At 44.8% G+C, this 11,758-nt stretch overlaps 2 protein-coding genes across 3 annotated transcripts in view; one reads left to right on the top strand and one right to left on the bottom strand.

Annotated features, from left to right (window-relative positions):
* Nucleotides 1–1,154: 1,154 nt before the first annotated feature.
* LOC8053605 (2-oxoisovalerate dehydrogenase subunit beta, mitochondrial) lies at nucleotides 1,155–3,842 on the bottom strand. Its single transcript, XM_002436223.5, has 5 exons — nucleotides 3,406–3,842; nucleotides 3,165–3,311; nucleotides 2,474–3,081; nucleotides 1,635–1,721; nucleotides 1,155–1,554 (listed from the first exon to the last, which is right to left on the bottom strand). The coding sequence occupies exons 1-5, from the start codon at nucleotides 3,572–3,574 to the stop codon at nucleotides 1,414–1,416; spliced, it is 1,152 nt and encodes a 383-aa protein (XP_002436268.4). The 5' UTR covers nucleotides 3,575–3,842; the 3' UTR covers nucleotides 1,155–1,413.
* A 160-nt stretch (nucleotides 3,843–4,002) lies between these two features.
* The window catches only part of LOC8053606 (type II inositol 1,4,5-trisphosphate 5-phosphatase), a 27,832-nt gene continuing 20,076 nt past the window's right edge, over nucleotides 4,003–11,758 (top strand). The window contains exons 1-6 of one of the 2 annotated variants that reach the window (XM_029989968.4): nucleotides 4,003–4,109; nucleotides 4,208–4,319; nucleotides 4,442–4,555; nucleotides 6,267–6,349; nucleotides 6,414–6,511; nucleotides 9,813–9,992. In XM_029989968.4, the coding sequence (XP_029845828.3) occupies nucleotides 4,493–4,555; nucleotides 6,267–6,349; nucleotides 6,414–6,511; nucleotides 9,813–9,992 (424 nt within the window). In that variant the 5' untranslated portion in view covers nucleotides 4,003–4,109; nucleotides 4,208–4,319; nucleotides 4,442–4,492. Of the gene's footprint in view, nucleotides 4,110–4,207; nucleotides 4,320–4,441; nucleotides 4,556–6,185; nucleotides 6,350–6,413; nucleotides 6,512–9,812; nucleotides 9,993–11,758 lie in introns of both variants that reach the window. The other variant, XM_042291794.1, reaches the window with a different exon arrangement.

Genomic DNA, 11,758 nt, shown 5'->3' with positions numbered 1-11,758 from the left:
TGGCCTTGGCCTTATTCCCCTTTCACTCATGATTCCCTTTCTCAAGTTACCAGGATTACTGAGCTGATTTGCTTATCTGGGCCGTCTGGCGAGAGGTAAAACATTGCAGCAAAAATTCCAGAGCACCGCTTTTTCCCTTTTACATTTTCTTCAAACAGTTCAAAAACAGGTGTTCTCTTTATGCAGTGTTTACTTGATCACCCAGAGCCCTTTCATTTCAATTTGGTTTATATGAAAAATATACTCGTTACACTGCAATTACATTTTTTTGTGGACAGTACTATTTCAGCAATTTTCATTCAAAAAGTTCTCTTGGAGGTAATGCTGTTTGACAAGGGTATGGGATTACTGTATGTAATGTTTTTATTTTGTGCAGTTCAAGGTCACACATCAGCTGATCCATACTTGTCATTTTATTGGCTGCTGTACAGCTGCTGCACAGATGTTTTCTCCAAAGAACTTTGTTTCAGGTTAGCACATATGCAATGTTTATTTGAATTTGTGCTTCATATCACTTGGGCATAAATTCAAAATCTGCATTGCAGCAGTTTGGGACCTACAGGATTTCATCCTGTTTGTCTGGTCAATGATAATAAGAAGTTTCACACTTAAAAGCAAAAATGTAGAACAATTTTCTTTCAAGCTCTTCATAGGCATTATACAGAAAACATTATGTGCTATGTTGGAGAACAGGGTACACAGGTACCATGCCCTACACAAATTATAGGCAGCTGCCAAAAAAAAAAAAATATAAAAACTGGTAGGTGCCAAAACTTGGCAATTCACCTCAAGAGATCCTGGCTTGAAGGTTACATAGGGGTCATGCTCCTGCAGTTATTTGGCTTCATTTTAATATCTCTTAACATTATGCTCTGGCTGCAACAAAAAAATCTTTTCTGTTTATCTTCTCCTCATTCACACACAAATGGACAATTAGTTCAGTGGAATGACCTTTGGGTTATATTACAGGGATTTATACCGACACCCTCAGTCTGAGTCAAACACACCTACAGAAATCCTTGCACAAAGTACACAAACCTATGGTGTATACCCCCCAAAAGCCCTATCAACAATTTGTAACCCCCCTCCCCTAGAGTGACAATCGTGAATAAACTCCTGGGTTAACACCGATTCCGCTTCCACTTGAAACATGCTGACCCAAAACATATTACTTTTATTTACCTCCGTAGCTTATTTACTGCCATGCCACGAGATAAACTACACAATGGCCAATGATATACTAGACAGAGTTTGCTCGCTGACAGAACAGTGCTCGCAATGTGACGGGGGCATCCACTTGGCTCTTAATGGTGCACTAAAGTGGACGAATCACAAAGAATAAAACATAAATCTAGATGCACATTGCTTCTCAAATATTTTTCTCCTGTTTCTTTCCCTTTGATAATGCAGTTCCTAGTAGTTGAGTAGTTTCTTTACAGCCTCGAAGCAACGCCACTTGTCTGGCAGGTAGAAGGGCTCAAAGATGTGTGGGAAAGGGGTGTCGAAGCCAGTAACCCTCTGCACCGGGGCCTCTAGGTTCAGGAAGCATTCACTCTGCAAGGAGAGGGATGGCATTAATGGACATTTCTCCAAGACCAGCCACCAACCGGTCTCTCATTGTTGGGAACACGCACCTGAATCGTAGCAGCTATCTCTGCTCCCAATCCCGCCGTCAATGGAGCCTCATGAGCCACCAAGAGACGTCCAGTCTTGCACACCGACTGCAAACGAAAAGTTGTCTTGAGCCAGCCATGAGGCTTACACTTCTAGATATATTACTATGAATGTTTTGATTTAACCCATCTCATAACCCCAGCAAAACACTGCTCTCAGCTTTGAGGTCATGCTTCAATTACCACTGTTCACATTTACCACCATGGGAAAACAAGCTTCAGAAGAGAATGGGAGTGCTATCTAACTTGGCCTTGACCTTTACTGTACAGCTTTGCTACAATAAGCATAGTTCATTCGATCCTTTTAGAATAATAAGGTTACTAAACAAATTGTTCCTTGTTTACAGACCTACCGTGCAGTTATTTTACTTGTGCTGCAATCTAGCTAATTTCAGTTATGTTCTCAGACAACTACACTGCCCCCTTATGCCATTGCGAGGCCTCCAAGCATTAGCCCTTGCCTGTAGACGTCGCAAAATGATGTTCACATGTATCATCTTGATAGGCTCTGACTACAAGATAACTGAGCAGTCAAGAATGAGCATTGGAGTATATCACACTGCATCACTGACAGTTGAACAGGATATAACACTGGGTCTTCAATACTGCCCACAGACAGGAACAGCTTCACCACTGCTACTTTAGAACGCAGAATACATTAAACACAAGTGCGACAAATCAGCCGGGACAAGTGCAACAGACGAGCACATTGACTAGTCAGTTGCGTTTGTTTCTCACACACAGACACACACCATGGTTATCTTTGACTGCCACAGAATAAAACAAAAAAAGGGACGCACATTGGCCACTGTCTCCTTGTCCCACGGGGTGAGGGTGCACAGGTCAATGAGTTCGCAGGACACGTTGAGCCTGTCCTGCGCCAGCTGAGCAACCTCACGCAGCACATGCACCTGAGTGCCCCACGCCAGTAGCGTCAGGTCATGGCCTTCCTGGAGCACCTGGGCCTTGCCGAGCGGAAGCGAGAAGTCCTTTAGCGGCACCTGCTCCACCGCCAACCGGTACAGGATCTTGGGCTCGAAGAATATGCACGGGTTCGGGTCCTGGATGCACGCCGTGAGCAGGCCCTTGGCCTGGATGGGGCCCCGGGGCATGACCACGCGCAGACCCGGCACGTGCGCGAAGAAGGCCTCGGGGCTCTGTGAGTGGTACAGGGCGCCGTGTCCCACTGCGCCCGAAGGCGCCCGGATCGTGAGCTTTCCGCAGTCGAAGAGGCCGCCGGACCGGTAGCGGTACTTGGCCGCCTCGTTGACTAGCTGGTCGAACGCCGGGTAGATGTAATCGGCAAACTGCATTTCGGCAATGGCCGTGGCTCCGGCCACGGCGAGGCCGATACCGAACCCCGCGATGCCCTGCTCGCAGAGCGGTGTGTTGAAGACGCGCTGCTTGCCTGCGGGAAGGAAGGCGCTTGGACTGGGAAACGTGGCACGTGGCCGCGAATCGAGCCGTCAGGCTGCGATGGCTGCGACGTACCATACTTGTCTTGGAGGCCGACCGTGCAGCGGAACACGCCACCGAAGGCCACGTCTTCGCCAAAGATTACCGCGGTTGGATCACGGGCTAGTGCCAGGTCCAGGGAGTTGGTGACCGCCTGGTACAGGTTCATCCGCGCCGTCTCTCCTTCGAGAGCGGAAGAAGACCCATATGCATGCGCTCAGTTTTTGTTAGTCCCCTGGGGGTACGAGATTTAGGCCCTTGTGGTGTCGAAGCTTACCTTCCGAGGAGGGTGCAGTATCGGGAACGAAGGTGAAGTGTGCTGCGCATCTCTTCTGCAGATGGTTGCTGGGCTCGTTGTTCAATCGCAACTTGCGAAGGGACGACTTTTTACCCAGCAACGAACGCATGGGGCGCGTTATTGCTGTCATACTCATGGTCAGGGCCATGTTATACGCGGCCGTAGGTTACAGACGTGCTCCTGTTACAGTTACAACTCTCTCGTCAGCTCCGGCTGCTACCCGTCATACCGGATTGCAAAACACCGTTACGTGAAGCGGCCGCAGCTTCGAAATACAGAGTACGACCACTTCTTTGCGCGTTTGTCAACGATTTTGGCACCTTCCGCTGGTTTTATGATATAAAAACGAAAGGTATCTTAATCATCCTATCTTAGATAATAGGATCTTCACCCTAAGCGGAAAACAGAAACTAAAGAAAACGTGAACAACCAGTCTCCCAGCTGACAAGATGAAAAAGTAGATGAAAAATACAATATACGCTTATTTATCACAAATTAATTTATTCCTGTATTTTATACATGAAAATATATATATAAAGCCTCACCTAATGCGCTGCTTACGAAAGTGCTTATCAATAGTTCAGCTCAAGATGGCCGGATTGACTAGAATATCGTAGACTGCTCCGAACGCTCCGAAGCTCCGAATGCTCGACCAGCGTAACCGTGGGCTCATCGCGATCTCGGTGCGTAAAATGGGTATTATTTCACCCAGGATTCGCTATTCGAATCTGGCTAACATGTCGAGTAATAGCGCGCCGTGTATCACGTTTGGTTTGAACAGGAAACATCGGCTTCCGGGACCCGGAAAGGCGAGGTTCGCTCGATCGGTTCTGCGGTTCGGTGGGACTGCGTTCATGTTTCGCCCTTAGATACGCAAGCCATCGACATATGAGGTAAGCAGTTTCCGATCTCGAAGTTCGTTCAGAGCTAGTCTTCGACATCGGCGCGGTTTTTTGAGTTTTACTCTCAGTAGGGCGAGCGAGTACAAGCGCTCGTGCGATTTCCCGTTGGACAGTTGTGCCCCGCGCAGTTCGAATCGGACGGTACGACGAGTGGCCCGGACAGCATGAGTTTCCAGGGACAGGCCGTGGCCAAAGATGTCCTTGGACCGGATGACAACTGCTTGGCCGTATCCTTTGATTGCGTTTATCTTCACGTGGTTTTATTGATCCGACCAGGTTCGCTTCACTTGACAGGCGCTGACAGCGTGAAAAGATTTCAGAAAAGAGTACCAAAACGTGAAGTAGTGCAATTACAGTAATTTGATGCAATTGATGTTTGTTAGTTTTGCCGATTGATCTTAACGCTATGAGTATTTACAGAATGCCAGTCTGGCAATTGATGGTGTGTGAAAGGAGTGCAGTGAAATATGTTTAATATACCTGAGACTGGGGCAGAAATGAACATATAAGTCGAAGGAACAGAAAAGGACAGGACGACGTCTCAACGTTCTATATAATATGAATGAACAGCTTAGTAAATGTAGACAAAGAAAAGACAACCACGAAAGGACGCCTTTGTCCTGTCGTGGCTGTGTCTTTTCTTTATCTGCGTTTACTGAGTTGTTCATCCCCATCATGTACACAGTGGAATCTCGCACGCCGTGGTCAAGATACAGATCTGGTCGACCTTGGTTATCAGTTTCTGTGATCTTGTGAGCATGAGTTGTGCGATGTAAAAGGGATACTGTCAATACTTGCTTCGTGCATGCCTTGTAGGGCTTGACAACATGAAATTATGTAAATCTAAAACATCTCAAATATTCTTGCTGCTCTTCTTTGGTAGTTTTTTGCCCCTTTTCTGCTCCAGTGTCATTCCTGGGGGAGGTTCGCCAAGGCTGTGTTATTGAAGTCTAAACATGAGCCGTTCTGTGATCTCTGAGAGTAAAGTTCAGTGTTCGTTTGTTCTACTTCTTCGTAACTCTCATCAATTTGCTCTCTCTGGTTCACACAGTTCAGTGTGAGCAGGGACAAAAAAAAGACGCTTACAATTTTCTGTAATGTGAAATTAGAGCACAGCACTTGGGGAGGAGGAGGTAAGCATATGCCTCGCCACCCCTTCATACCCTTCCCCTCCCGTCTTCTACTTGCCTCCCATTTAGCGGGAAATTTTCGCTAAATTTCCCGCTAAATTTAGTAAAAATATTCCCGCTGAATTTGGCTGGAAATTCAGCAAAATTTGTCCTGCTAAATTTAGTGGGAAATTTAGCGAAAATTTCCTCGCTAAATTTAGCAGGTTAAGTTTCCCCGCTAAATTTAGCGGGAAAATTTCCCCACTAAATTAAGCGGAAAAATTTTCACTAAATTTAGCGGGTTAAGTTTAATGCTAAATTTAGCGGGGAAATTGATGTCGTATGACCTCAACACCAATTCAGTTTCCCCGCTAAATTTAGCAGGGAAACTGTGATGTCTTATAATGCAACACGCGGTGACGTAATCGTAATGCAACAGGTTATGTCGATGCCAACGCCGCTCAACCTGGAAACGAACGCCTAAGAGCTGCGCCTTAAAAAGACCATCCAGTTTTATATTGGAGGCTATCACGAAAGATTGCACCCTCATACCAATCAAATTCTATTTCTTCACACTCACGTTGAGGGAGAAAGCACACTGACATGACATACAAAATACAAGAGACCCGTCTATGTCAAAGCCCTATGGGAAATCGGTCTCACATCGCGTAGACATTGTGGGGTATTTGGTACCCTGTACATCATGAGGAGTGGCCCTAATGTTCCAGACCCCAAAATTTATGTGCAGCTACTACTACTACTACTAGAGAAATTCATACCTCTCGAGAGTATGACTTCTCAGCAAAAGATCCCTGACGCGCCCACTCAGTGGCTCGATGCGGGTCTAGTCCAGGAATGGGTGAAGACGGGGAGACTCCTGCTGCTGGTGCAGCATTCGAATGCAGCTCACGGGTGAGTATGGCAGTGGGTTGCTCAGAGGATGGAGGCGGGTGAAGAATGGTCGCTCCTCGTGCAGGCTCCTGGTGTGCCACCGAGGGGACGACTCAGCACCGAACCCCATACTGCCGGCGGAGCACTGTTTTCCCATCGATGGGGACTTCAAGTGTGAAATAGGTAAGGAAGCATGAAGCCGAGGGATCTTGCAGCATCTTAACGGCTCATTGTGCGGACAGTATGCCATACCTATGACTATAGTCGATGGCAGGTTAGGAATGAAGCTCCTCTCCAGCGTTCGCTCTGCTAAACCTGTCAGCGACTACAGAACTCTGTGCAGATAACAGCTGATCGTCCGCATCCGATCTACAGACTTTGTATCCGCACCCGAACTGCATCTGCAATGTTCTTATCCGCATCCAATCCGCATCCGCATACTTTGTATCTGCATACAAACCGGATTCGCAAAATTTAAAATTGTATCCGACTCGAAATTTGCGTATTCATGTTATATCATAAAATCAAGCGTGAATAAAAAAATAAAAAAAGCACTTGTATGGTACCTTATAACTAGGGCTCCGTATGTTCTGATAAGTTCGAAAAACTCTAAAATATGCCCGCCGATAAAATTTTCTACAATTCAAAGTTATTGACAAACACCAAATTTCAATGTCCCAGTGAAAAAAGAAAAAAAAATTGGTATTCTACAATTAAGTTTGGTCAGCGCGCAGGGTTGATGTTCCTCAGAAAATGCCACCCCAGTTTCCTTTTAAATCTCGGACAATCGACAAAAGGTGTCTGGTCGTTCACCTCGTCAAAGTTCATTCAGGACAAACAGGTCATCATACTTCTGTGTCGCAACAAAAGCCACTGTTCCGCTTTCCAGTTTGAACCATACTATTTGTGCTTAGATGAAGGAGGATTTGTGTTTTTTAACAGGTAAAACTATAAACCATACAGATTTCATAGAAGGGGGAAGGTGGAAGGTGCAGTTGAAGCTCCAATATTTTACCCTTTACCACTTTACTTTGCGCGGCTGTGGGGCAGGGTGACGGAACAGGATGGGGCGAAAACGAACTTCCCAGCGACCTTCGATAGTTTATTGATTTTAAGCTATCAAGGTTTACCGAAGCAACAATTATTTGCAAGTTTGGTTGTGGGAAAGCAAGAGCACCAACACCAAATCGAGCTGAAAAAATATTTCTTGATACAAGTCCATTCTTTTAAATATAGACCCTGTTTACACCCATGTATTATTATTATTATTTTTTAATTATAGAAATCACTAAAAAATTAAATTACGAATTTTGGAGAATTGAGTATCTACCAAAAATAAGCTTCTATAAACTCAAAATTTTCGAGAAAAAAAAAAAAAACAAAAACAAAAAAAACTTTTTTAAATATATACAAAATAAACCCCGAAAGCATGAAGACCTCTTATAAGCATTTTTCTTATCTCTATACAAAAATCTGATTCAGAATACAGTGAAAGTGATTTTATTGTATTCTGTTGTATTCATTTTATTGTATTCAGGACAGACATAAAATTTTGTCCTTTTATTTAGGTCGAACAATAAAAAAGCGAGAGAGGAAGGGCGGTCACTCAACGCAACAAAGTACTTGTATAAACATGGTAAGGACGGGAGTACACCACTGTGAAAATATCACAAGATTCAATAATGGCAACGCCTATCGGTTTCAGTTTTAAACACGAATCTGATACTGCAGGCTCTGAACCACATACCGTAGAGTACCGCGCATCCGCCCATACCACGCTAAGCGCCCATACCCAAATTCGTAAAATCGGAGAAAATATGCACAGTACATTAATATGTAAAATTGGTGACCGGACAAGTGCCCATCCCCCATTTTTTCGCGATTATCTCTAAATTTTTAAGTGGGCGCTTGCCCGGTATTTTACGGTACTTTGACAACTGTCGAGAAAAAAGCGCACACACAAGCCACGTGTCACTTGTCGAGGAAGCTGCTTCTAATTTCTTGTGGCTTGTACGTTTCGGGATATTTTTGCCCAAAGAATGTTTTCCGCCCTTTCCTGGCAAACAAGAACACGCTTTCCCAGGACGATTGATTCTTTACTTTCTCTAGGGGCAGCATCTTTGGCAGGACAGACCGCTCTAAAGCGATCTTTGGTGAGAATCGGATCTTTTTTGGCGTAGAGAATAAGTTACTCCCCGACCGGCATTTTTTTTTTTTTGTTAGAAGAGTAATTTGTTTTGGCAAGACTATCAATGATGCACCTTATGGTATCACTCGCTTATATACTGTACACTCTGCCATCACGCACATTTGTGGGCCGCCCCAGCAAAAATGTGGATCCGGACTTGCGCATATCCGCACTTGCAGCCCCAGACATCCTCATCCGATCTGCAATCCGCTGAATCTGATTCATTTTTATCCGCATCCGCCAGTTTACTGCGGATATGCATGGATTTACTTATGACCCTTAATTCTGTTTGCTCTTTCTCGAAAAATTGTGTTTACATTATTTCTGTATGTTTTTGCAGTGTAAGTTATAGGTCAGACAATTTTGTATAAAGGTTATAGTTAAATTCTAACCTCTTCCTTTTTATTTTTTTTATTAAGTCTCAATGCTGGAGGCGCATACCAGATTTTCCTGCCAATGCCAGGGGCCCGAGTTGAACAGTTTCCTGTGTAAACACAGTTATCTGACGAATATTTGAAGCATGAAATGTTTTATAATAGAAGTTCCTACACCCAGAAATTGGTTTGCCTGCATGTCCGTGCATACCCTATGGCTTGTGACAGCACGTGACACTACGACTCGACACTGGAATGTCACATGTTTAAGGTCTTCTGAACATCCTTTAAATACTGCATTCCATGCATTACAGAAATTGTTTGAGAAAAAAGGTTGCTGGCAATATTCTTAGTATTACTCAGTTATTTGTATTTTTAACTCATGAATAATTATTTTTGTTTTATATTTCACAGCTTGGGGGGGGGGGGGGGGGGGGATAATCCAAAACTACCTGGCCCGTGACTAGGTGGATGAAAGTATAATTGCGTCCTTTCTAATGAATGGCGGCTTGCTCAACTTAGTTTCCCAATATTTTTAATATAGCTGTTTCTTTTTATTAACTCTAATATGCTTCATCCCCCTCTTGTTTCACAGCTTGGATTGCAGAGATCTTTTAATCACAGCATTCTCCATCAACATGCAGGCTTATTAGCGATTCGTGTGCAACCTGTTTGCGAAGCCACTTCCATAGTCTTGAGTCTTGGGCACCAATTGCCATCAGTATCTGCTACGCTCATGAATGGGCCAGGGTACACCCCATCACAGCTTTATGTTTCAGCCACCAGGCTCCATTGAATCAGGGAAGGTTGTTTAGGTGGTGCAAGCTGCTGCTTGATTGAGAGGATTCAGTAGTGTCCATCTCTCCTCTCTCAAGAACTGTACAATTACAGCTGTTTAGACGAAATTGATCTTCGCTTCCAGACACGTCGTGTGCCCACAGTCAGAGTGAGCGTTCGTCTCGGCCCACGAGGCCGTCCAACGATGCGGCGGGTTCTGATATCTACGTCAAGGTGGTGCACAGGCGACGGCGGCTGCTCCTCGAGATGCCGGCCACAGATGCGGCGAGGTCATTCCTGGCCCACGTCAGCAAGGCCGCCGAGCGTGAGTTTACCGACGTAGGCCTAGCACTTATAGACCGACTGATCCGAAACACACTGTGTGGTTGTGTCAACCTTTTTCGATCGGCTTGATTCTGTTGTGTCTGTTTTGCCCATCTGGCTTTTGGATCAATCCCTTTGGGAATTAGGCATGAACACACAATGCATTCTGTGCCAGTCTGCTTTATGCAAGGTATCGAGGTTAGGGTAGTTATATTTTTGTTTCCTTTGTCTTATGCTTGCAGTAAGCTTTAATATGTTTGACTACCTAGGCACCACGTTTTGAGGCTGCACAAGTACTATATAGCAGCTGAAATTGTGCCTCTCTGAGCTGCTCCAGTGGTGCAGTAACAGAGCATCCGACTGATAAGCGAGAGTTCGCTTATTAGGAACAAACGGATTTTTGTGAAGACAGCTTACCATGGTATTATGTTTTTGGCTGCTATCTGTAGTGACACTCTAGACTTGAAAGCCAACATCTCCAATAAAAAAAAAAAAATTAGAATGTCTCCAAATAGAAGCGTGTTAAGGGTTTGCTAACTCACATTGAGTCATGATGTAAATATCGCCCTAAAACATTTATTTTGGAAGGAGTATTATAATTTTGCGACATACATGTCGTGCCTGAGCATTTAAAGGCCAACGAGCAGCCAGGAAGAGGGAGGCCCTCCCCTAATTCTTCCTTTTCATATGAGAAAGAGGGAGAAACTCTTTTCTGTGGGGAGTAGCTCAGAGACTTGCTCCTGTGGGGAGGGGAGGAGAGAAGAGTGCAAGAGGGAATGCAAAGGAGGAAACTGGGAACTGGTTTTCTGCCTGACAGAGGGCGATTCTGTAGGTCGGCCTTTAAAACGAAAACTTTTTCGGGAGCTCAGTGTTTGTTTAAATGAAGAACTCTTCTGACTTTTCACCTTTACATCTCTGCAGACAAGGGTGTTTAAAATGTTCGGCGGAAGGTGTGCAAACCCTGCAAACCGCATTAACATGCGGTTTGCAGGGTTCGCATGGGTCCTTGAAAACCTTGCAAACCCTCGAATTTGGAAATGCCATTTTTAAGTCCTTGAAAGCCTCGGAATCTCGAACAGTGGTTCAAAACCCGTGAGCTTTGTGATTATAGTCACCGGCATTCTCTTTTTACCTTGATAAAGTATGAGTACTACACATTTTCCTTCATTAATATTAAAACATTAAGCTTTTCAATATCGGACTAGCGAGTTTTACTCTGTAAAAGCCACATCAGTTCTTTCAAACACTGCGACAACACTGAATGATAGCTCCACGGGTTACTAGATGCCGTGCGTAAGTGAGCGGTCAGTTGACCAGTAGGCATAAAACCTAAACAATCCATGCAAGATGCACAACTTTGTACCAAACGCATTTGCAGTTTGTCGAGGAGGGTGCACTATTGTAAAGCCCCCAAGTACAACACTGTGTTTTTTTGTTTTGTTTTTTAACTGTATTTACAGGGCCTCAAAGGTCGTCTAAAACCATCAATTTTTTGTCTTGAAAACCTCTACAAACCCTGGATTTAACCACTTCATGCAAGGGGAAGGGACAGCGGGACGGAAGGAATCCTGAAGCTAAGGATGTACTATCGGGACCCTAACAAAATGTGAACGGCAGAGCGCGTGGCTTTCGATACATGCTGCCCTTCCTGGACGGCCACTGGGAACAAATAAAAATATGCAGTAGAGTTGGGGGCTGTACTGCGCATTATTACGGGTTTCCAATGTCTTTGGGTTCGGGCAACGCAAAATTTGTCCGCAGCTGCAC

This window comes from Ixodes scapularis, unplaced genomic scaffold, assembly GCF_016920785.2.
Source record: "Ixodes scapularis isolate PalLabHiFi unplaced genomic scaffold, ASM1692078v2 PGA_scaffold2__306_contigs__length_199485367, whole genome shotgun sequence".
Classification (NCBI taxonomy): domain Eukaryota; kingdom Metazoa; phylum Arthropoda; class Arachnida; order Ixodida; family Ixodidae; genus Ixodes; species Ixodes scapularis.
Note: the sequence above shows the minus strand (reverse complement) of the source record. Positions and strands in the feature narration are given on the sequence as shown.

Bases quoted from the DNA above. Each gene is read 5' to 3' on its own strand.
- LOC8053605 (XM_002436223.5), bottom strand. From the start codon at position 3,574: ATGGCCCTGACCATGAGTATGACAGCAATAACGCGCCCCATGCGTTCG. The intron at 3,312-3,405 runs GTAAGCTTCGAC...CCGCTCTCGAAG, and splicing joins TACTGCACCCTCCTCGGAAG to GAGAGACGGCGCGGATGAAC. The intron at 3,082-3,164 runs GTACGTCGCAGC...TCCTTCCCGCAG, and splicing joins CGGCCTCCAAGACAAGTATG to GCAAGCAGCGCGTCTTCAAC.